The 27,273-nt window shown below is 31.4% G+C and overlaps 1 protein-coding gene across 1 annotated transcript in view; it reads right to left on the reverse strand.

The window, feature by feature from the left end:
• Nucleotides 1–27,273, reverse strand: part of LOC143231384 (E3 SUMO-protein ligase RanBP2-like) — a 122,928-nt gene that overhangs the window by 77,823 nt on the left and 17,832 nt on the right. The window contains exons 5-18 of the mRNA XM_076465929.1: nucleotides 25,643–25,689; nucleotides 25,344–25,403; nucleotides 24,363–24,431; nucleotides 23,835–23,996; nucleotides 18,673–18,854; nucleotides 18,142–18,274; nucleotides 15,413–15,584; nucleotides 12,423–12,502; nucleotides 11,322–11,472; nucleotides 9,934–10,040; nucleotides 7,196–7,455; nucleotides 6,889–7,009; nucleotides 5,883–6,248; nucleotides 4,177–4,399 (exon numbers count right to left, since the gene is read on the reverse strand). Of these exons, the coding sequence (XP_076322044.1) occupies nucleotides 4,177–4,399; nucleotides 5,883–6,248; nucleotides 6,889–7,009; nucleotides 7,196–7,455; nucleotides 9,934–10,040; nucleotides 11,322–11,472; nucleotides 12,423–12,502; nucleotides 15,413–15,584; nucleotides 18,142–18,274; nucleotides 18,673–18,854; nucleotides 23,835–23,996; nucleotides 24,363–24,431; nucleotides 25,344–25,403; nucleotides 25,643–25,689 (2,133 nt within the window). The remainder of the gene's footprint in view (nucleotides 1–4,176; nucleotides 4,400–5,882; nucleotides 6,249–6,888; nucleotides 7,010–7,195; nucleotides 7,456–9,933; nucleotides 10,041–11,321; nucleotides 11,473–12,422; nucleotides 12,503–15,412; nucleotides 15,585–18,141; nucleotides 18,275–18,672; nucleotides 18,855–23,834; nucleotides 23,997–24,362; nucleotides 24,432–25,343; nucleotides 25,404–25,642; nucleotides 25,690–27,273) is intronic.

The raw sequence follows: 27,273 nt of genomic DNA on the forward strand, positions 1-27,273 counted from the left end.
ATCTGCTCCCCAAGTGGTGGAAAAGATGACACAGAAAATGTTCAGTGCTCTTGTACATTTCACTCATAGCTGCTTGATGTGTAGTATAAAAGTTAGTTTACAGTCAAGAATAAGCCCCAAGAATTTTGTCTCAGGGACCACAGGACACACAACTTCACCAACGTGGAGTTAAGAATTGGGATGAATACCCTGTTGGCAGCAAAAGTACATGCAAATAGTTTTAGGGAGAAGTTAAAACCATTTGCTGTGGTCCTCTTTGGTAAATGATTGATGGTAGTCTGTAGCTACCACTCAACAGACCTCATATTTGATGACTGATATGAGATGTGAAAGTCATCAACATAAGAGCCCGTTTGAAACAGTAACAGGGAGTGTTCAGTGATAGTTTTAATCTTTATACTGAAAAGTGTGACACTCAAAACACAGCACTGAGGAACTCCAAGTTCCTGTAGGAGAGAACGGGAAAGTATCAAATCCACACAAACTTGGAATCACCTGTATTAAAAAATGTTTAATAAAAATGGGCAAATGACCATGTAACTCATATAAATGGAGGTCTCGCAAAATGCCATACCTCCAAATAGTATCATAAATTCTTCTCAATATCATAGAATACTGATAAAAGATATTGTCGTTTGAGAAAAGCTTCTCTGATCAACATTTCAAGTTGAATCAGGGAGTCCACTGTGAAGTGCTGTCATCGGTACCCGCACTGGGTGGGAAAGAGGAACCAAATGAGATGAGCATTAACCATCCTCTCTAAGGTCTTACAGGGACAGCTCATCAAAGCAACTGGATGGTAGTTAGAAGGAATCTTAAGATCCTTCCCAGGCTTAGAGAAAGGTAGGACAATAGTCTGGTGCCATGCAGCAAGAAAAACATTCTCCTGCCAGATCTGGTTAAAAAAACAATTAAATGAATAGCAAGAGAAGCAGAAGATAGATGGCACAGCATCTCGTAGTGTACTGATGTACTGTGAGACCAATGAGGGGCCAGTATGAGTTCCAAGAGTGTAAATGGGTGATTATAGTCATGGATACTGTCAGCCCAAAACAAAAAACTGATTGCTTTGCCCAAGTCTTCATGGCTAAAAAGGTGGAGGATGAAGCAGAAGCACTAGATATCTCACACAAGCTTTCCCAAGAATATCTGTGATGCTCTGGGGCATCAGCTATTTCCTAGCCATTAGGGAGCAATATCAAAAGTGGGGACAGAATTATACCACCCACTAACCTTTTTAATCTTGTCCCATATGACTATGGTAGCAAAGATTCTGGTTGTGAATTTAATCTAAGATTCCTTCTGGCTTTGAAGTCTTACCTGCTGAGCACATGCACTAGCCTGCTGGAAAGTGATGTGGTTCAAGAGTGTGTGATACCTACAAAAGGAATCCCAGGCCCATTTTTGAGTATTCCGTGCCATGTAGGAGGCTGGATTCCACCATGGACGAGGATATCATGGAAAATGTGTTAAGGTTTTAGGAATACATTGAGCAGCTGCCTGTATAATACAATCAGTCACTGTATGCCATGCAGCTATCTATTGATGGCTTACAGATGATAGTAGGATCAAGTTCCATGAGAGCAGTGAAACAGGGCCAGTTGGCTTGATCCAGCTTCCACCAGAGCACGTTGACTGGGTGGCATTGACCGTGACCAGTCTTTCTCAAAATGATAGAAACCAGTATTGAAGAGAGAAAGTTTCTGATCCGAGAGCATATGCTCTAAAGAGCAACTCCTCCATCAATATCAGCACCTTCCCAGAGGGGACTATGTTTATTAAAGTCCCAGAGGATTAAAAAGGGAGACAGCAACTGTTCAATGTGAGTATCAAGGTCTGATTGATCATGTCTCTCCAGGAAACAGGTAGAGAGAGAAAAACAGTGATAGTACAACCCAAGGAAACACTGATGGCTACGGCTTCCAAGGGTGTGTCAAGTGGCAAAGACAGGGTGAGCACATACTGATCGACCAACAGTGCCATCCATCCATCTCACAACCAGTCATTTCTGTACAAAGGAAACTGCTAAAAGGTGACTATATTGGCAGGTTTCAAAAATGTTTCCTGCAAGGAAAGACATACAGGATGGTAAGAAGCAATCAGTGCTTTGATGTCATCCAGATTAGAACACAAACCTCAACAGTTTCACTCATCAAAGTGGCCATTTTTATTTATGAGCAGGCAAACTGGGTGTAAAACCCTTCTTTATTTTAGGGAGGTTATCAATCTCCATGGATCCTGCTCTGGGTTGATTGGGCAAGTTTTTGTTACTGGAAGAAGATTCCAGTAGCTGAGGGTTTAAACAAATGATCATTTTGCATCTTGGGGCTAGAGAAATTGAGGTACCCAAAGAAATGACCATATCCAAAATCAAAGGAAGTGGATCTGGGGGTTTGCTGGAATGAATGGTAGGGACAGAGGAATGGGTGTTGAGGTATATTCATCAACTTTCTTAACCATGGAGGTCAAAAGACTTTTCATATGGTTTTCAAACAATTCTTTCAGAGGCAAGGAGAGATCCTTCTGCACTCCCTCTGTAACTGTGGAACAAAGCGCACACGTCCAAGTTGAAGTGGTGGACAATAACTTTTGAGGTTAGGTAATTAATATTTCAAATCGTTTTCAAACACTGTACCTATTTTTCTTTCAACCACTTAGGGCAAGAACTAAAATAGGGTGGAATAGAGCCATTACAGTTAACACAATGAGGGTCTGTTTCACACTAATAAGCATTGTGCTCTTTGCCACTGCAACAGTGCACATCATGGAACCATGACATGATGTCTTCAAGTGACCAAATTGCTGACACTGGAAACATCTGAGAGGGTTTGAAATATATGATTGTATCTTACAATTAAGATACCCTACCTTGATGGTGGTGTCAAAATTAGGACACTGGTCTGCATCATAATTCCATCTTTGCAAATGGAGATACACCTCACTGCAGAAACTCCTTGGGTGGAAAAACCAGGAAAGATCTGACTTGTGGATTTTCTCAACAATAACTCCTTGTGATGAATTCAAAGTAGTATGGGGAAAAACCTCAAAAGGTATATCCCCAGTTTCCTTTGAATGCAAAAGAAGTTCACTGTGTTTAGGAATGGATGTTTCCACTAATATGTCACCAGAGCAAAGTTTTTTTACTGACTTAAGAGAGCCAGCAAGTCCCTCTAGTCCCTTCTGAATAAAAAAAGGGGAGAAATTTGCCATAAACATTAGTCTGAAAGAGAATGTAGTGTTAGAAAATGAGGTACATGTGTTACAGAGGTTGAAGATTTTTCTCAGAATCTTCAAAATGTGGTAGTTTACCTATGGACTGTTTCTTCACTATTTAAATTTTTATTTGGGAGATAATAAAGAAAGAATATTTTGGTGTCCATGAAGCCCTATGAGGGGACGCACTACAATGCCAAACAAGAACACTGCAGCAATGCCTGGGTTTTCATGATTACTATACCCAAACACCAGCATCAGATACAATGTCCACAACAGCCATTGAAAACATCCAACACTGGGGATTTCAAGACCAAAGTGGTGTGTTAGGGTTGGACCCCTCAACCACCAGGATCCTCTCCTCCCCTTCACGCGTCACCATGCACGACAAACACATAGGTGAATGTTCATATCCCATAGGAGGTAAACTGAGAAAACAATCTTCTCTCGGGGGTCCCCTCACCACATACAGTACCCATGCTGAGAGGAAAAGCAAAAATGAAAAACACTTAAATTAATAAATAATAAATCAATGAATAGTATCTTTGAAATAACTTTTAGTTAGGGTTATAGCTAATGTTGAGGAAAATAATTTAGAATAATTATTATTTTAAGCTTTGAGCAAAAAGTGTACAACTTTTATAAATCACATAAATCTATAAAAATACACAGCTTACATTTGCACACACACATTTTTTTAATCATTTATACCACTAAATAATTTTGAATCAGCTGTTTTTATGAACCACTAGTAGATATACAACAAAATGTTCTTAAATATTACCAATGTTGAAAAGCAAGTATTTAAACAGTCAACAAACAAATACAAATTAGCATGAGAAAACCAGACTGGTTGGATTTCTGAGGGAAAAAACGAAAAATAAAATATTTTAAAGTGTTTAATAGACTAACTATAACATGTACATATGCATAAGAAAATATGAATCACAAGAGGGTGCTTACGTGTGCTTCTGTCAACTGCACTGAGCTTATTCTCTACCTCTTCAAGCATCATATCAAGCTCTGCATTTAATGAATGATATTTATCACCGCGAATTCGGTCCATTGTTAAGTAGAGTGCATCCCGAGTACGGTTCAGTAAAGAAATGTAATTGTTCCATACTGTGGTTGAGATATTTTGTCTTGGTGAACATCCTAGTTCTTGTTCAGATAATTTCTTCAATGACTAAAACAGAATTAAAAGTTAAAATTTCACCTACTTCCAACAAATGCTAGTTAAATTTCATGCTCACAATTCACAAGTTTATTTTTAACATTGAAATTAGACATACACGAACATTACAGGTTTTAATTTAATCCTTTTGCAACAGGTTAGGGGGTTAAATATCATGTCATAGCATTTATTGACCTGCATTCAAAATATTATTAAACTACTATTTTATGAATGTATGTCAATAAGTTTGGAATTAAATTGTAGATTATAATTCAAACTTAAATACCATATATGAATTAATTTCTTAATCAAAAGTAAATATTAAAAGAAAGCATGTACACATTTTAGTGAATCTTGTGGTATGTTGAATGCAGTACTGTTTAAATTTATATACTTACAATGTCAAAATACTAAGTCTTTAATTTTGTACAAATTGGATACTCAAATTACAAATACTTAGAAGCTAGAATACAAAATATAAGAACCTCATATCTTTTTATTTTGCTGAGATATGGCTTATGTACAGGATCAGACAGTGGTCCCATTCAACTCTTTCCATTTTTAGAAATTGTCCCTTATTTACACTTACTTCAAGAAATGTTAAAATGTGCAGCAACTTATGTCCAACAAAAACCAAACACAAAGATCGTAGCAAAAAGAGAATTGTTTTCTTCAGCTCATTTACTGTTCTATATTTTAAGAAAAATAAGTTTAATAATTTATTTGTAATTAGTAATAATTCATATACATATACATATTATTAAATTGAAATGTGATTGTGTATTACAAAATACTGGTCCACTAAAACACAGCCAAGATAAGGAAGACAGGCCAGTTTTATATTCCTGGATATGTGACCTGAGTGAGTGTGCACTGTGTCAAAGAAAGCTGTGTATTGTTAGGTAGGCATAACCGGAAGGTCAATATAATAAAAAAAAATAAATATACATGTTCATTGATAGCATCACGATACTTAAACTACTGAGATTAAACATTTGCATTTTTGTATTATAATATGTAGTTACTCCATCACAAAAAAAAGAAATGTATATTTATTTACTTTTTCCTGATGGTCATGAAGTTGGTTGAGTGAAAGACCCCACAAACCCATAGTTAGAATACAGAAAATAAAATCTAACTGAAAACAAACACTTGAAATGTATTTAGGAGGTTTTAGAGATTATGCAAATAACATCTGAGGTTCTAGGGAAGTAGGATAGTTTTTTAATCATAACATGAAATCACTTTGCACTTTAGTAATCTTTAGTAAAAATATTTCATTAAAAACTGATTTTTCTGAACAAAAAGATGAAAATTTTTACTAAAAGTCTACCATGCTATGTGAAGATACACATGCTATATAAAAAGTTATGATGCAAATACTAAGTGTATGCAAGTGTATAGACAAACTTGTGTATATTATGCCAAGCCTGTTACAAAAGGATTAATTAGATTTAGCCAAATATATTTTACTTAACAACCACATGATAATTACTTCACACGATGTATTGTTACTCTTGTAACAAATTCTTGCTTTTACCTGCGCCAAGTAAAATGAGGCATATGCTGACTTCAGAGAACTAAATTCTTTCACAGCTTCATTATAGCAGCCATCATTCATGGCTCTACAGGCTAGGAACAACCTGCCTTCTTCCTGGAGAGCTGAAACTTCTTCACTGGAAGGTTCATTTCCATAACTAGGAAACAAACGATCTTTAGGTGTTCTCAAGGTCTGATTCACTGCTAACTTGTCTAACATAGATAAAGCTACAGTCCAATAATGAGATGCACGAGCTTCAATGTCTAGCATTTTTTCTGTATTTGTGTCTTCACTTGGGACATTAGACCGTAGCTCTGAAGCCTAAATAATAAAGCAAATGTTATTTTCATGCACAATAAAATATAATCCCTTATTAACTTTAATATTTAATAGTAGTGAAGCCAAAGTAGAAAACAATTAATTTTACACTGCTGTGATTTAAACACATTTTATATGTAAATTATTAAATGAGGTTGTTTCAGATCGTACAATTTACACTTACTTTCTCCATCTTCAGTCAACTAACCTTAATAACTATAACATTTTCCCTCTGATAAACGTGATGTTGTAAAACATCCAGTATAATATTAAAAACCAAATAACTTTAGTTGACATCTCTGACAGCCATGAAATGTACTGAGTTTTGAAATGTCTCTCACTCATTCTTTTAATGATATAATTTAACAAATTTAGAAAATATAGCATTTCAAAATTTATTTACTTTCTCTTTTGAAGTATTTAAGTTCCTTCTATAGTTAGAAAATAATTATAGAGAATGATGTAAAAATATGAAACTATCTCGTAGAAATATGAGTACAGAATTTGATAGCAATCATAGTGCTGCATAAAATCCTAATTGATCTGAAAATCAAGCATAGTACATTTTGAACATGTTAATTAGTAGCTTTGAACTGTGCACTTTTTCCAAATGACCATGTTTTTATCTTTACAAACTCACTACCTGGTCTGTAAATAAGCGAGCTAGGTGTACAACAAGCGACACATCCATGCCATGATTTCCTACTCCACGAATCACTTCTAAGCCTCTCTGCAATGTACGTCTTAACTCTCCCAGCTTTTCTCTACATATGTGAAAACAATAATTTCATCACACAAACGATTCATGTTTTACATGCATTCATTGATTTCTTCTCACTAACAAATACCTGAGTATTCACCACAACACTTATTAAAACAGATATTCAACAAGCTTTATAACATAGTTATGTCTTGTTACAGGTAAGATAAAACAATCACAAAGTACTCACTTTGCAATATTAGCATACAATTTATAAGTTGCTTTCCACCAACTGGCTTGCTCATTGGTACACAGAGGATCTGCAATATAAGATGGTACACACAAAGGAGCATCAGCTGCTTTGTGATGGATTAGTGCTCTACGTTGCTCAAGTGCTAGATTGGCTGTGTAGACAGTGGCATGAAGGAAAGCCTGTACATCTAGCAGTGATAATGATTCAGGAGCTCCAGAATTTAGTGTCGGACTTGAATGCTTCAGTCCATCAAATACCTGAAAATAATCAAAGTTCAAGCTTACAAACATAGCAAGGAAATTATATAAAGTATGAAGCAACATGGTATTTAAACAACACACTGAAAATACTAAAACACATTTTTTTTAACCCTTTTGTTACAGACTCAGTATAACACACAAGATCATCTATATATTTGTGCACGCTAAGTATTTGCACAACAATTTTTGAAACAGAATTTGCATCTTCAAAAAATTTGGTAGACTTTCAGTAAAAAATACAATCTTTTTATTCAGAAAAATCAGATTTCTTAATGAAATATTTTTCACTCCAGATTTCTTTGTGAAAATAGTCTGTTTCATTACTAGTCTGGGTGCAAAGTGATTTCAGGTTATGATTAAAAACTAATCTTCCTCCCAAAAACTCCAAATATTATTTTGCACATTCTTCATGACCTCACTAATACATTTCAAACATTTGTTTTTAGCAAGAATTTCCGTTATTTTCTATTCTCTGTGTAGAGCCTGTCACTTAACCAACGTCTTAACCATCATAGAAAATTTAGGAAATATAAATTGTGTTTTTGTGCTACAATAACTACATATCATAACATGAAAATACAAATATTTAGTTTGAGTAGTTTAAGTCTCATAATGCTATATATTTATTATTTGTTATTACACTGCCCTTCCAGTCATGCCTAGTTAACATCATATAAACATTACATGATGTGATGCACTAAACTGATCTTTAGTGTTCCCTGTCTTGGCTGTGTTTTAGAGGACTAATATTTTATAATATACAGTCACATTTCAGGTACAATACTTATATATATATATATATATAGACTACTACTCTTTAGAAGTAAATTATTGAACTTATTTATCTTAAAATGTAGAACAACAAACGAAGTAAAGGGAACAATTATCTCTTCTTGATACAATCTTTGTACTTGCTTCTTCCTGAACATAGACTGCTAAGCACTAACATTTTTCATGTGGAGGATATCACTTTTTTTTTTAGGTCATATATACACACACACACACACACACAGTTGAAAAACCAAAAAAATTATAAATAGCTATACTGATACCACAGAATTCCACTAATTTATTAAGCTTAGTAACTAAAACGTATTTAAATTTTAAAAAATATGAAACTTTGAGCAGACTAAAGATACACCCTACCCAATTAAAAGATCATGGAAGCCTTTTCAAAGATTAAAATGGCAGGGAAAACCACTCTGGGGACATTGTTTATTAGTTATTTACATTTCATATACTGTAGTAAGAATATATAAAGGACAATTTTTGGGAAAGAGTTGAACAGGAAATCTGTGTACAATTTAGTACACAAGCCATATCTTAGCAAAATTAACAAATATGAGGTTCTTATTTTATATTCTAGCTTGTTAATATTAGTAATTTGAGTTCCTAATTTGCACAAAATTACAGACATCACAAAAATCTAATTTTAAACAGTGCTGCATTCAACAAACCATGTGACTCACTAACATCTATATTTTGTGTTATTTTAATATTTACTTTCAAATTAAGAAATTAACTCATATAATATTAAAGTTTGAATTATAATCTACAGTTTGGTTTCAAACTTATTGACATTAATTCATAAAATAGTAGTTCAATAAAATTTTGAATGCAAGTCAACAAACACTACAACATGTTCATTGACCTGTGAATCCATAGCAAAAGGGTTAAATGAGCAACACCATATACTTTCATGACAAGGTAACCATAATATCAGTTTATCAAATATCTCAGCCTAAAGTGTACTTAACACTTTCTCATAGTAGAATAACTGTTAATAATTTCATTGTCATTCACTTTATATGTCCTACCTCTAAGTTGTACCTAAGTTTTAAAATATCAGCAGTAAAGATACAAAAAATCAAATAGGTTGATATTAATATTAAGGAAATGACTGACATACTTTATTAGCTCATACATGTTTCAAGTTGTTTCTGTGTCTAACAGAAGGAATATATATCTGTATTCTGAGCTTGTTACCTGTACTTGATTACAGACACATCTAGAAAAAATACTTTTGTTTCTGCCATAGTTTATCAAAGAATAATGGTGATTAATTTATACATTTCAGCAATCAGAAACGGAAAAAAATGAAATATAAGACTGTTACTAATGTGCAGCGTTAGGACTGTAATTGTAAAATGTTGATAAAATTTGTTGTATTAGAAATTCAAACAAGTTTTATTAGAAAAGAAAACTAACAACTTTTGTGATTATTAATTTGTAGAAGTATTAAAACATAATTCACTTGATGATAAAGTAATGCATAATTTTTATGTGAACCAGCTGAGAGAGAAAAAAATCAATACTTTCCTTAGCCTCAGGTTATTTCCAGCAACACACAACTAAACTCATACTTTAAAGAGTATAGGACTTAAATCAGAGAAAAATAAATAGAGCATTATGATTATATATATAGTCAACACCCAATGCTTCTATTCAGCAAAATGTTAATAAAATTTTTTATACCTCAAACTTGTATTTGGGATCTTTTTTCTGCTGATCTCCATAGCTTTGATAATGTAAAGCAAGCCAAACAAGATGATGTAACAATTCTGGTTGTAGTTTACTCGCAACTGAAATAAAATCAAAACAACACAACATACAATATTTACAACTTAAGTCATTCTGTGAAATACTTAAGGTACATAAATCACACAAAAATAAAATTCTAGCATATCAAATGTTAAGAATTCCATAAAAGTAAACAATAACAAAAAACAAATTCTACAACCACAGAAGCATATCAATATATTAGGCCAGAAAAATGAAACTTTTTATGGGTGTTTATGTTTACAACATATAAATATGAAAATAAGCAAAAACAAAAATTGTGTGTGTGACAAAACTAATAACAACCTCAAATGAATATATGTAAAGAAGCAAAGAATTTTGGAAGCATTTAAAATTTCTAAATATGCATTTTTTTCAAAACTTTGCAAGTAGATGCATGATTGTCACCAGTAGCAGTAAAACAAATCAATGCAGAGGAGATGGACTGTATTAAAAAGATGACAAGTGTGAAACAAAACAAATGCCACATTAACCATATCTAATAGTGTACCTTCTACCTGCGATACTTCTCTGTACCCAATACGGAACTATCTACTTAAGTTACTATTTAAAAACCTAAAAATTCTCTAATAAAAGAAATTACTCACAGAACATGTATCATGTGACACAACAGCACAAACAGTTGAGTTAAAATAACTAGGAATGCATAAAAAGCAAGCACAAGTCTAATGAGAATCATACAAAATAATTCACTTCTTCTGAGTAAAAATGTAAACAAATGCTAAAATTGAAGAGGTACCTTACAAATATTTTTAATATAAATGAACTCATGTTAAGTTTATCTACTACATGTAAAACCTATAACAGAATGGTAAATAATCTGTAAAATATAAATACTTCAACATTACAAAATGTACAAAGCTGCATTAAACAGATAATTTTAGGGGAGATTTTAGATGTTACACAAATAATTAAATTTTCAGATGAAGAAAGGTATTTTTAACACTAACACAAAAACCACTTTGCACTCAGGGTAGTTAACACTTTGAATCCATATTTCAGAAACATATATTCAATAAAAATACTTCATTAAAAAAATCAGATATTTTTGTGAATAAAAGACTTGCAACATTTATGGAAAGTTTGCCAAATTTCATGAACACACATGAAACATTAAAAAGTATAGTATGAACTCTGGGAACAAGATCTGTGGAATCTCCTAACCTTAACCTAGTAGCAAAAAGATTAATGTGTAATTAATTGCAACTTGGCACTCAATTTTTCTTATTTGTCATGCCAGTTAAAACAGGATGACTAAATATTCAAGTAATGGCAAATTATACCTTTGTCATTTTCTTCCAATGCCTCCCAAGTTGGAAATTCAAGACTATTTTCCAGAAATGCCTGGTCTTTCAAAAAGTATGATGTACATGAAGTAGTAGATTTTCTGGACATGACACTTGGAAAAAGTCGCTGAAATATACGTTCTCTGACCTAAAGATGAAATTAATTTTTATCCTTTGATAAAGATAAGCAAAGACAAACAAATTACTGCCAAATTCTGGGTTATTATTCAGTATTTAAATAGATGCATATATAAAAGAAATGTTTATATTTTAACAGACACAGACCAGTTAGAAAGCAATTTTCTTATTACAAAATGGTGTCAAAACTATAATGTGCACTGCAATTCAGACACAAATACTCAAAGTCAGATAAAACACAGATGGCAAGATTAGGAAAGTCATACATTACATACACTATCAACATATACAATACAAGTATACATTTCACTAGCATGCTTAAAGCTTTACTGACAAACTCAAGGAACATATACTTCACTAAACACACAGACACACATGAACAAACAAAATTAACGTGATAAATGGAGATGTGTATGATCAAGTAAACACATCAGTAACAAAGGCAAGATGACTGGTATAGATAAACATGATTAAATCAAGTGATACGTAATACACAAGGGATAAAGACAAGCCCTAAATGACCAACACAGATATACATGATTTAGTCAGAAAAATGCAAAAAGATGAACTAAGTAATTTGTACATGTATATGTGGTGAACTTAGAAATATCACAGACTTGACCAGTGATGACATACATCATCAGCTGAAACAAGTAACATACCACAAACACATACAATACAAATATACAACACACTAATAAAATATGCATATAAGATTGGTTTGGTTTGTTCCGAATTTTGCACAAAGCTAAATCACGGCCATGTGCACTAGCCATCCCTAATTTGGCACTCTAAAACTAGAGGAAAGGCAGCTAGTCATCACCACTAACTCTTGGGCTACTCTTTTATCAATGAATAGTGGGATTGACCATCACATTATAATGCCCCCACAGCTGAAAGGGTGAGCATGTTTGGTGTGACAGGGAGCATACAAGATAAAATTAATTAATATATACTCACATGACTAACACACACTTCCTGCTTTATCTTCTGTAACCACTTGGTCTTGTCACCTTTACATAATGCCATCAGAACATGGCCTGTTTTACAGAAAAAAACAACAAAAAGTTATCATTCCAATATGATTTTTTAAAAATTTTGGAATCAAGAAGCAATACCATCTGTTCCTTTCATAAACATAATGACAGAAAAGTAGCATTTATTATTATACTACTTGCAATGTTATTAACCCTTTCATAATGGGTGGGAGTCAAACTGAGCAAGTCTTTTTGCAATTTATTTTTAAAAGTTTAATTAGTAACTATATTATTGTGTATCAATACAATCTTAATGTTATGTATGTTTTAAATTCTTGATATAAGGATATATATAGATATATATATAAGCTAAATATTGATTTCTCTGTCATACAATACCTCATGTCTTTTCCCTTTATATTTTTCATGTATGCAATATATACGTCTACAATTCATTAACAAATTAAAAAGATGAATCTTAGAAACTGGCAAACTAGGATATAAATTTAGTACATCCCACCACTTTGATTTGCTGAGAAATCAATGAATCTAGCAAATCAATTAGAGCAACACCTCCTCCTACTACATTCTCTCCAATCCTCTTGTTGAGTTCTATCCACTTTTCTTAAGGGTGTTTTATAATCAACAGAAAGGATAATTCGTAATTCATGTAATCTTGCCAGCTTGTTTGTAGAGTTGGGAAGAGAAAATAATTTCATTAAGACTGTTGAATGGTGATAACCAAGTTTTGGCTCCAAAATGATTTTTTTTTTTAACACATACATATTGTATTTATAAACCTAATCAAGTTACAGATGTTTTAATTGTACTAGTAGAGTAACTTAAATAATTTTTTTCTTTCTAAAATGTATACTTGAAGCTTTCAAAAATTCTATTTCTTCACCCCCCCACTTGAAAAAATAACAAGGCTAAGAACATGAGGACAAAATATATTCTTATCTCTGTAACTTCACGTTTTCTATGTAATTTTCATTTATTCTACCATGTTTCAAAAACAAATAAATTTAAGCATTTCTGAGTATATATATGATGTTTGGTAGTCAAAATACCAGTGTAGTTTGCAAAATATTGGTATTACAGTATGATTTATATTTTCTAGAGCTATAGTTAGGCTTAATGATCTTGTATTTTTCTAATTGTCTAAATTGGGGTGAAATAAAAGCAAATGATGTAACGTTAGAAACTTTACAACTTCTATTTTTTGTAACATTTAGAAATGTATGTTAAAAGAAAGCAATGAAAAGTTGTACAACCTTGTCTATATCAATGTACATGTATATTTACTCACAATGCACATTCAAAAACTGAAACAACTTTCAGAAAGCACTACAATAGAAACTATAGATAAGTACCAATCTAAGTAAGAACATTTTCCAACAAAGACTAAACTTATGCTTAAGAAACTAACCAATTGTGATAAGTAATACTGAAACTTGAGTTGTAATTGGTTGACGAATGACTGCTGAACAGAGAAATAGGATTTGTAAGCATGTGCTCAAATAACATCTCTGTACACCTATGCAAATAAATTCTAAACAACCCAATATGATAACCAATATCTAAAGAATTGCACTGTTTATTGTATTGATACTGAACCACATATAAGTTTTGACAAGTTCAAAGTGCAGTGTTGTTACTCTGGAAGTCTTGTGTGAATACTGTACGATACATATATATGTCAATAAGTTACACATCCTATTGAGAGCACAAGTGTTTTCACTGATTCTAAATGCAGTGTTATTCTCAATTTTAGCATATATAATCTGATACAATAGACATTCTGTTCTTGAAGAAAGGGTCAAGTTGACTTTATTAAAATATGTGCTTTGTTGCTTTTAGGGGTATAATATTAGTGTTTTCACATGAACAGTCCACAGAAACAAGGAGTGATTTATTGGTTTATTTTCAGTGTGGTTCTACTTAAGCTATGAACAGCAAAATAAATGTGAAATGTTCAGAATTTCAAACCTGTAAGAAAGGTACTTTGAAACTTTGTGACCAATAATAACAAAATAAAGGCACAGGTGCTCTTTCATTGTAATCTTTCAACTTGACTTTTCATTATACTTTTGAGATATGTCAACATACTTGAAAACAAGTATATCACTAGATAACTGATAAGTTATAGCTTTACTAAAAACATATGTTTGAAATGTATTTAGGAGATTTTAGAGATTACACAAAAGAAATTTGAGATTTTTGAAATGAAGAATAGTATTTTTAATTGTAACATGAAAATCACTTCCACTTGGTCTAGTAACGAAACACTGGATATATTCACAAACAAATATTTAGTAAAATATTTCATTCAAAAATAAGACATTTTTTAAAAGATGTGTAATGTTTATTAATGGCAACAAATTTTTGTTAAGCTGCACATAGTGAATTAAAAGTTGTAGTATAAATACTTAACATGTGCAATTTTGTCTACAAACTCACGTGTATTATAATGAGCCTGCCACAAAAGGGTTAAATAACACTGATCAAAAATAAAATATTTTTATGTTTAATAGGAAACTATAATGTCAAGATATGGTATTTTATGATGCTTATAAATTATAGGTGACTTCAAAATATTAAGCCTTAATATACACACACAGTTGGCATCCAAGAAATTTCAGTTTTATTGAAATATTATTTCAGAGAAACATCTTTTATTTAATTATAGAAATGCTTAACCTTTGGCAGATAGGAAATGCCAGTGTTTGTTGGGACAGGTCTTTATTAAATCAGAAATTACAAGTTACAGCATAAAAGTTCAGAATTTTTCATATATTAATGTACTGAAATAAAAAAACTTACACGTGAGTATAACCAGAAAGAGATAAACACGTGTATGATAAAGTTAACCAAAATCAATACAATGCTACATTATCAGTTACACACAATATAAGCCTAATCAGTAAAATCCATATCTGTTAAAACAGAATTAAAAATTTAATATGAAATTACCTGTTACACTTAGACGCATTAAACCTTGTTGATGAAACTTTGTGAACAATTTCTGTTTATTCCCCAGCTGCAGAAACCACATTTGCTGAGCTAAACTTTCTGGTTTAAAAGTATATGCTGTAAGATACAGAGCAGCACTGGTACGACATGCTTCTTTCCAGTTTCCCTGTTCCTTTTAAAATATGAACATTTATCACAACCACTTCTTTTACAAATGAAATAAATTTTCAAATTTATTACAATATAGCCTTAAACTTATTGTAAATTTTCTATAAAAAAAACAACAACAACGATACATGAATACACATTTCTAACATGAATTTTTCTTCACTCTTGAAAGCAAATTAGGTTTGCATGAATAATTAAAAACACAAAAATAATAAAAACAGCTAAATACACCACATCTCTTCCTACAAAGTAATTTTTTACACTACAAAATCTCGTCTATTATAAAAATTAAGAATGTTCCTTTTTTACTTCTTACTCTTATAACATCCTGTATTAAACCTTAATATTTAGCTAGTTTGTTTCATTTAACTACAATAGAATTTTTTAAACCAAACACAAGCTTCAATTTAATATACTAGTAAATTTATAGACAAATTTAGGCAATCTAAATGAAAAAAGTACTTTCTCAGTTTTCTTAAAATTTAATGATTTGATTTGTAACAAATGTTTCACAATACTCTCACACAGTTAAGGCATTTTATGGATTGTACAAAAACTTTTCAAAGTTTGATGGTCTGAAGAGATCACTTATTTAATGAAGTACTAAATATCTGAGAGTTAAATCAGTTTTTGTAACAGACATTTGTTTTCTATGTATGCAATAAACCACCCCCCTCTCTCTGGTGCCCCCCCCTTCAGATTAACCAATTATTTCTATACCTTTCTTCTACATCTCTAAATATAAAGTAAATAAATTGCAGTTCAAACATGCACCTAGTGATTATGACCCATCAACTTATTTTTATATTAATCTTCAGAAAGGTAACATATGCTGTGGTGGTTTACAATAAAAACAATACAATATACATGAAATGGACTACAATAATAAAAAAAAAAGCTTTGACTACTTATCTGAAGGGCAAGAATGCACAAACTTAAATACAAGAAGTTTATTTACAGTAGAAATGGTAATTATTACAATGCAAAAACAACTGATGATTTCAATGAATACCTTATTAACTACAAGAAACACCATCCTCACATGAGCAACCCAGCTCACAAAAAATTTGCAGCATTCTGAAATGTAAAGTTATTCACAGTTTACATTTATTACAATCTGTTAAAATGACTTATGAAGCCCATTTTTAGTTTTAGCAGTACCTATATACAGGCTTAAACTGGCAATATTCCTGATTACAGGACGATAGAGTTCATGACCACCAAACGTAGTCTTGTTTAATAAATCTGCTCCAAAACGATCTTCAGTATTGAAATTAACATAAGTACACATTTGGTTATCACAAAGAAAACTGCTTTATTATCCATCCCAAAGATTCAGACCTTTATGTTGTTCTTTTAATCCTATGCACCATTATACAATTTTTCAACAAAATAAATATATTGTCTAAATTTTGCTTCAATACAACACAACATCCATACGATTTCCTAAAGTGTCATGGGTGTAATGTTTTATCTCATTTTGCAGAATTCATCACACAACATGGGACTTGGAAATAGTGCAACTGTTTTTGTTTTTTTAACTACTGTACAATCCAAAAAATAGGACCTCATAGCAGGAAATGAAAAATTTATAAGTAACTCATTGAAACAGAGAAAATTTTATACTATCACTACAGTGAGAAGTTAATAAATGAGAAAATTAGAACTTTCAATGATTTTATGAATTGTAGAAAATTATAAATGAACTCTTTCTTCAGTGGTTACATTGCCAGAAATCAAAAAATTCACTTACTAGTATAAACACTGACATCATATTTTATGACACTGTCATTATCCTACTTTTTACTGTGAGTTAATGTACAATCTGTATTACTTCCACCTATTACTTCTTTAAAGATTCACTACAGCACACTGATTTCAACAATAATTCTGACAAAGGTATTCAACATAATGTTTTTAAAATTATGTTGCTACATTAGATTTTTATGAATGTAACTTTTCATGTTACAATTTGTAATATTTCTGAAATTTGATTGCAATTACTTTTTATGAGCAATTATAAGAAATGTATATTTTATTACCTACCAGCTTTTATTAAAGAAAACAATTTATTAACCTAAAAATCCTAAAAACAAACTATTGTAATAATCAAGGATAAACCCCTCTAATTTTACAATTACAGCAAACCTACTCAAATTAATAAAATATTCATATACTCAAAACATTTTATTACCATTTTCTGAAGTTCATGGTACAGGAATTTTTCCCATTTATCATAATTACTGATGAAGTTAAAAATGTTAAAAAATATTTGAGATATTCTTTATAGAAATGAATCTGTTCTGTTTCATTTTTAGAACCAAAGGCATTTATTAAGTTTAGAATAACTTTCCACTCTTATAGTAAAGTGTTACATACATGTCTTTCATTAATTTTTGAATGTAGAATGATAGAAATCTTAAACAATAAACAATATGGAATATCAAACTGAACATTTCATTACAATGAACTCAAGATTACTTTATGTACTCATTCAAATGTAAGATATTTCACAAACTTAATAAAAGTGTGAAAGCATTTAATAAGAACATCAAAAATACCTTTTTTGCTCTTTTCAATAGTAAAGTACCCAAATGAAAATAAAGCTGTCCACTCATATGATGTAAAACATAATTCCAAGAACTATCACTAGGGCCCGATACCTTCCATGCACGATCTAGTTCCTGATCAAACCTGGTGGAGTAATAATTTCTTTAGCTTAAACCTTCATCTAAAACAATCACATTTGAGATGAATGAAGAACAAATATGCTACATTGTTATGAAATATAAATGTCTCACAAATTTTACACATGCTACACACTTTAAAATCTACACAACTGTAGAAATTTCAGTTTTTAATTTCTAATTTACAAAAAACGTTTAATATGACCATAAAAAGAAACACGTTTTTTTCAGCATTCTGAGTTTCTCAAATAAACACTTAAGTCACACTTCCCCTCTTAGGCTTTAGACTTTTTATTATTCAAGTTCTAAGTTTCTTATGGAAGATAAAATTTGTAAGAATTAAGTGAATGATTAAAACTTCATGACATATTGGATATATATCATGCAATTTTAAATAAAACTTACATATCAAAAGCTGAAGCTACATCTCCAACACTGTGTAACTGTTTATTGTTACACTCTTCAGTGGTGATGCAATCTAAGACATGGGGCTCAGCCAATGTAAGGGATACTAAATGCTCCAAAACAGCAAGGTAGTTGATATGAAAGTCTAGGTCTACTCTATTACCCATCTCTCCAAGGTAAGTCTGAAACAAAAGGTAAATGGACCAAATAATTAACAAAAAAGGCCAAAATCAATACCTATCTTTTCTCACACGTACTTAAAAACAGTAGAAAACAATTTTTATTAATAAAGGTAAATATATTCTTTGCAACTGCTTAATTTACCTTGGTGCAGGAATAATTTGAATTAAAGAATTTTTTCTTCTGGTTTCAGTTATGAGCAGCAGCAAGACTAATACAGTTTGGAAATACAGAAGTAACTCTTACTACACACTTGGTCAAATCAGCTGAGTTCATAGCCCCAAACTGAGTGTTATAATTTCCAAATTATAATTTCTAATATGGTTTGTGTTATTAGCTACATGCAGTTTTTCAAGCTTTCAATCATCATGAAATCAGATTAAATTTGCATTATCTTTAAAATCCCTAAATGAATATAAAATTTGTTTACACAAAACTTTACATTTTATCTGTAGTTTTCTCTTCCCTGTCTTTACAGAAACTTTGATTTACGTTGTAACTACCACAAAAAATAAGAAAGTCTAAATTACAATTTTGTTACTTTCTGGAATGATTTCAAACTAACACAACTACATTTGTTTATCATAAATAGTTTTAAGCTCATAATAGTATAAATCTGTGGAAGTGTGAAAAGGTAAGTAAATTGAAAAATACTAGCAACATGCTTGAAAAACATTTTTACCACAAGAACATGCTGTAGATAATAGTGAAATTGAGAAGTTTTCCTATTCATAAAATTCAATCATTTAAAAATATTTTTATAGCCTGCTTGTTAAATGATGTTAATAATTTGCACACACACACACACAAAAGCCAATCCACAACAGTATACCATCAGATCAGATCTTTGTCTGCTTTTGGAGACTGTTGTCTTATGTCCCTGTGTAGCTGAGATGATGTCTTGACCGTGTCCCTGTGTGGCTGAGAGGATATCCTGACTGTTAGTCTTGCTGCCTGACTGAGCTGCACGTTTAGATCCTTTTGAATCTACTTTTTCCTTTTCACAGTGAAAATACTTCTTAAATGGCTTCCACATGTTCAATATTCCATTGAGGCACACCCCAAGTGATAGCCATCTTGTGTTAACAAGTTGCAGAATTTTTCTTGTTTCTTTGTCATACAATCCTTGAAACTCTGAACTGTTTTCTGCTAGTACTTTTGTCCAGAAAATAGTAGATATCTATCAATATATCAGTAACTGGGCAGAGCAGTTCTCTGGAAGCTTTCTTGGCAGCAATATTCATGAGGTGACAGGCACAGCCCATGAAGTAAATGCTAAGCTGTTGTCTTGAGATGTGTCCCATCACACCTTTACCTATACCAGACATAACTGAGGCATTGTCAGAAGAAAAACTAAGACAGTTTTCCATTGGAATTTTCCTCTTTGTCAGTTCATGGTCCAAAAGCTTGAAAATATTCTCTCCCATTGAAGCTTCTTTCCATTCCACCATTGTCAAAAGAGAACAAATAATTTTTCCAAGCAAACGGTCAAGATATCATACAACCACTGGATACAGTTTTGAGTCATCCATGTCTGTGTATCCATCTGTGGCTAAACTGTAAACACTGTTAGTAAGTATGCTTGAAATCATTTTGTCATCTTCACAACCCAACATTTGTACAATGGCTGTAGTTTTGGTTCTAGCACAGCCATATTTTTTTGCTATATCAGATTCTGGGAACATTTTTCTGAACAGATGTCCTACATGATCGGCTGCAGGTACAGGTAAATTATGAGCAATGACGAATTGTGTGAACATAACTTCTGCATTTATGGTTTCATATTCTGAATTCTTACTCATAAATGTCGTTATCTGCATCGTTTTTGTCTTCACCTCAGCCATTTGTTGGTGAAATGCCAATTTTGTATGTCTGGAACATTTGTTCATCCCGCCATGAGCCACAGAAAAATCGACGTGACAAACTGTACAAAGCGCATGACTGTCATTGCTTTTTGATGCAATTACCAGATATTTTGCACTATACTCTTTCCTAAATTTTTTATTCACAGTTTTAGTCCTTTTATATTTGCCAAAAACAAGACAATCTGGTGAACGAGGCCTCTTTTTTTCCATCTTGTGAATGGTGTTTCTATGCTGCTTAAAAAACGAGAAATACTCATCTACGCGAGCGCTGATGACGTAACTATGGATTCCCCCACGTACCCAGTATGGAGAAGCACTGCACTCAAACTATTGGTAGACGTCGGAAATAAATATTTTTTTATTATTTCATGCACAAACATGATTATAGCAAGTAGCCATTTAGACTATATTTTATTTATTATCAAAATTTATTTGTATCTCACTAGAAATTTTCTTTTCACCCCTTTCAAGCCCTGGGGAGAACAATTTATCACTATTGTATAGGGCTATATAATATATAATAATTTGGGAGTTGCAACAAGTCGTAATATTTGTCTGTATGAGCGTATAGTCGTAATGTGTACACCAAAATCGTAATGATTACTCTCAAATTGTAATGGTTGGCACATCTGCTCTTAATAACATCCTGGAAGTAAGCAACCGTTACATAACAGGAGCCCCCAAAAAATATTACAACTATTTCTTGGAAAATCAAATGTCATACACTAAGTCATCTGTTAGAAGTACAGAGTTGTATATCTAGATTACTCTTCACCAATACACAGTCATCTTTAGAAGTTAATGTTTTACATAATATTTACAAAGTAAAACAAGAAATAAGATCCAAACATGTTTTTAAGCAAGCATATTAATTAAGCCTAACCCTAAAACCACCTAGATCATGTGAAAAGCATGTTTTAATGTGTATTTGGAATACATTATATTGCAAAACTAAAAATTTACAAGTAAACAAAATCAAACTCTCTGCAGTCATTACAAATTCCTCCCCCCTTGTGTTGCTGCAATCACATCGTGGATATCATCCACTCTCATGAGTCATAGTAACTACAGTAGTGAATACACAGAAGTATCACAAGAGTATTACATCAGTATATATTTTGATATGTTTCTTGTTAGACTTTGAACAGCTAGAGCTTTCATCACCAAATACCAGTTTCTATCAATTAACATTTTATCAATGATATAAATGATTCAGCATTTTTAGAGGCATTTTTGCTTCAGTTTCATTTAGATGCATAACCAATGTATATTAAGTCAATATTTATTTTTTTGTAGTATTTTGAAACCAGTGAATTTTAGTGCAGCTGTACCATTACTTATTTTCTGTACTGTTTGACATGTTAGTTCTCAACATAGGCACAATCTATATGACTGACCATGTGACCTTTGTACTAGTACAACTTTTTACAGGCTTAATATTACTAACTTTTAATACAGTAGGTATTCTTTCACCATATGCAAAAAGAAACCAATTCCCTTAACTCAAACTTTTTCTGGCTTTCTAACTACACAACAAAAACCATTACAAAATCTTCCAAGCTAGTCACTATCTTTCTTGTTGGAATAAAGCTTGTACTAGAGTGAAATTGACCATTCTCTGTTCAGGAAACAATATTATATAACATGTCCTTTAACAGATGAAAAACATTTTCTATTGATCATAGATAATATAGAATTAAATGTAAGAGAAAACTTAAATCCTGAAAGATAGAATGGGAAAGGTGGGTGTGGCAAGATGGGTTTGATTTATTAGATGGCTCAGTAATAAAATAGAATTGAAAACCATAAAAATATGGTTTGTCTGAAAAATGAAAATTTTATAGCGAGTAATTTACATTGAATTTCATATTTACTGGAGAGTTGATAAAAATAGGGAAGAAGAGATGCCTACAGAAAATATGTCAAACTAGAAGAAATTCAAAATTTCTTAAAATATTGCTGTATAAAATTAAGAATTTAAAACTTAAGTACTACTAAAGTAAGGATTATTTTATGTAAATGAAAAATAGATTGATAAACAATCAATATTGATGTCCTGTGGCAGTAGGGTTAATTGGACAATAAATTAATAACAATGCAACATCAATGTTGTGATTTACCTTGAAGTAGCAACCATACTAATGAGTAACCCATGTGGTCCCAAATGTGTAACACTTAAGTCCCATGAACACATGAACCAATGCTATTTACAAGGCCACTATAACTCACACACAGTTTTGAAGTAAAATAAGCATTTACTAAGCATAATGCTTCCATAAACACAGATTTTGTTGTCCACTGTTTGAAAATGTGGTTTCTGTGTTACTCATCTAATTCCTTTTAAATTAAGCCAAAATCATCCAATAGCCTGGAAGAATGTTCATGATGTATTAATTACTAACAAATAAAAATAATAAAGGTTCAGTTTACTCACATGACCAATTTTACTATACCATCTAGAGAATGTTGACTTTGATTATTAAAAGTTGCCATTCCAAGCATTAAACATTAAAAATATCTGAAAATTATTTTGATTTTTAATCATACTGAAGATCTTTCTAAATGTTTGAAAAAGTTACTGTCCAAAAATTCAGGATTAGATCATGATGATAGAAAGATAAATTATTTTAGCTTGTTTTATAGAAGTGAAGCAAATACTAAAATGGGTCAGTTATGTATGTAGCAAAATTAAAAACAACCCTTTAACAGAGTGAACACTTGCATTCAGAAATTAAAATAGTCTAGTGTTTGTGTTTTCCTTATAGCAAAGCCACATTAGGTTATGTGCTGAGTCCACCAAGGGGAATTGAAACCAAGTTGTAAATCTGTAGATTTGCTGCTGTACCTGGAGGGGGGGGGGAAGCAGTCTAGTGAAAATAACATTTCAAAGACATTGTTACAAAAATGCAAGTATAGGACACAATTCAACATATTGCATTTTTATTGAAAATAATACTTAAAGCATAATAAATTATTATTATGGATAGCTTCTGTAGACTTTAAGCCTTTAGGGACACCTACAATGAAAAAGTTTAAAAGCTTCAATCACAGTCAATATCCATTACATTTTTAAAAGCATCAGCTGCAGTAAGTTTACTATTACAACCTATTTCTTACCTCAAACACATCAGATAGAAAGTAGTACCACATCACATTTGTTGGAAAGGGGCATTTGCTCTCTACCTTTGTTGCATGACTGTATGCATCTTGAACTCTTTCTGTATCCATATAGAGTTTCAACAATTTGATTCTCAAATGTACATCTCTTGGACGTGCTGCCTACAGGCAATAAAAAAGGTACGTAAATACCTTAGTTTTTTTTGTTTTAATTTAGAAGAAAAGTACTGAAACAGGTACACACACATAATGGTACCTATTTCAGGCATGGTAATAAACTAAAAATGTTTACTCTTATAAATAATTATTAGATATTATTTACAAATGGGAAAATACCATTAATTTCCTCACAATGACCACAGTGTAATATATCATTATAAATTTAACACCAAAAATTGTTGTTTTTTAATCAGAGTAATAACAGAATGAAAAGCACCATATCTCAAATTGATCCTGAATAATCAAGTTGCTAAAATATTTATAAAGGAAATCAAAAATGGTCCTTTAAATACATAACATATTGCTCACCAGTTCTGAAGCTATCAAGTCTTCTAATTCTTGAACATTTGGCTCTCCTTCAGCTGTGACGATACATTCCTTTTCAAGTAAACAATTTCAAATGAACATTCTACTTAATAATTACACTTAGAAAATTTAAACTGGCATTGCTATATTACTTCACTGTATTAAGCTGCTACTATGTCAAAAACTATACATCTCATCAACAAAACCAAGAGTAAATACATTTTATATGCAGCATATGTTTTATAATGAATCTATAATATATATTTAAAACAGTACCTTTATCGACTAAGTATCAAGCACTTAAGATAATTTGATCAAGATGAACATTATCTCAAAATTTATAACCATTTTCCCACTAACTTTTAGACATCATTATAAGTTTCTAGGAATAACAAAATCAATAAGAAAGAAAATTAGACCCATTTCAGTGGCTCAGGATTTTAACATTTCCTCTAAAACCACTTCTCCTAACAATCTCCTAAACCACTATTCTTCCAATTTTCCTTTAATATTAATTGCTGCTGATTTTGCTAACTACAGTAATTTTAAAATATAAATAACCACAAGTGGTTAACTCTTGAAACTGCTCAAATAAAATGTGTTTCTTGAAAATTTCCTTAAAAGAAAATTTCTATTTCCATATATTTCTTTATGTCCATTCCATTTACAGAATATTTCAAACTTTTCACACAAATGATATTTTGAACATGTACTCAAAGTTGTCAATCTCGTGGCATTTTGCTACTTGTTGATAAACAGTTGCAGTACGATGACTTGTTTAACGAAAACTCATAAAATACTCTCCTACAACCCTTATTTAAATCAGACATCTGCAGTTTCAATGGGACCAAGAAAACAACAGTAGTATTAGAAAAACAAACATCACTGTGATACATCTACATATACAGCATTTTGACCACTTCCCACATCTCCTTTACATCACTTTAAATCATTTAACCCATAAAATAAAAAAAATCAACTTACTCTTAGAGAAAACACAATTTCATGATGAAGAAAAAGGCGTTCTGCACGGTCAGCCCAATACTAGGTTAACGAAACAATCAAGTATTATGTAAGAACTTGTCCAATTCATTTGTTTGCTTTACACTATAATTAAGGCATCTCATCCAAAATTTACACTTTCATTCTATAATAGAAGGAAATTTTTCTAATGATTATGATTTCCTACATAGAATTTCAGGTTAATAATTTTTGTTTGAAATTAGTAGCATGATATTCTCATACACTAGTAAATTTAACATGTAAATGAAAATAAAGCTTACCCGAGCTGTTTCAGGATCAACTGGTAGTTTTGTGTAAAGTTCACAGACTGCAATTTAAAAGAAACACTTAGCAAAACAAAACTTTCAGTTGTAGTTTTGCTTCCAAATAAATAATGTTTAAAAAAAAATCCCTATAACAAAATAATTCTCACAAACAAGATCTTTACATCAATCAAACTTATAAGGGTAATATTTCAATCAAAATAATAAAAGTGACAAATTTCATATGAAAACAAGAGGGAAAATTCATTATAATAAATATTTAAAGACTTGTGTACGGCAGTAAGTTATGAAGTAAATTGCATTTTATAAGAATGAGTTGCCTATGATGATGAAGTGGCAGTGTTGTCACAGATGCAAGATGTGGCACTATGGGTGACCTGTTTATCACCTATATACTTAATTCACAGGAAATACCTGCCCATCTGATAAAGCAATGTCACCAAGTTAGACTTATGACTGGCACACATCACACCCATTTCCTGTTAAAAGTACTTCTTCAGTGAGATTATTAAATGATAAAGAGCACAACCTTGTAAAAAAAAAAAAAAGCTTTCAATGTTCTTAGAGTAAATATTTCACAGCAAAATTATTAGACAGAAATGGTATCCAAAACCATAACTCTAACAATTTATTAATCTAATAAGTAAAGGTTAAGATTATGAAATACATCTACAAAAGCTGGTTATATTTATTGGGACTTTTAACGAAAATGTAAAAGTAATGAAGGATCATTAGCTTTCAACCACACTCCAAACAGCTACTTTCAGGAAGAAAACAGAAGCAAAAATTACAAGAATCCCTCTGACCACATAAGTGTCAAGATCTCAAATATAGCTCCAATGAACTTTTATTCTTGTACTATACATAAACTGAAAATATTAATAGTACTGACCACATGAGCTTACACACCTTCCATATAGGATTAGGTCTGTGTGATCATCCTTGTAACCACAAAGAAGACAGTTACCATATTGCAATTTTTATATATATTTTGTGCATATCCACAAAATTTTGGAAATTTTCATAAAACTTCACAATTATTTTCTGCACAAAAAGTTGGATTATTTAATTAAGTATTTTTACTAAAGATCTATCTGTGGGTAAATGAAGCCAAAGAGTACATTGCTGTGAGGAATACACAATTTTCATGTAGGATTAAAAATATTTCTCATCTTGAAATGTTCAAATTTCATTTGTTTATCCTCTAAAACTTTCTAAATATCAATATTTTTTTTCTCCATAATACTTGATATTTTGTTATATTCTCTACCCTAACTCTTTAGACTTGGTTGAATTGACAGACCTTGTAACCACTTGTAAAAAAATCTAAATTACCTCCTTTTCTTTCTAAAATGACTGCAAATTGTAACCAATTGTTTATTCTAAATAGTTTAAGACTCATAAGTCTACATTTGTTTATACTTAATCACATTGTTCTATTGCTCTCTCAACTACATCTAACTAAAAACTGCATCATACAAGTTGTAACTCATTTGGTGAATATGTAGTTCATGTTACTGTGTAAATGATGTTACTAATTAGCTACTTGCAGCATTCCCTATGAATAATTATTTTTTCATTATCTACCACAATCTAACCTTATATGGCCTATTTATTTCTAATTCTTA

This window comes from Tachypleus tridentatus, chromosome 11 (assembly GCF_004210375.1).
Source record: "Tachypleus tridentatus isolate NWPU-2018 chromosome 11, ASM421037v1, whole genome shotgun sequence".
Taxonomy (NCBI): Eukaryota; Metazoa; Arthropoda; class Merostomata; order Xiphosura; family Limulidae; genus Tachypleus; species Tachypleus tridentatus.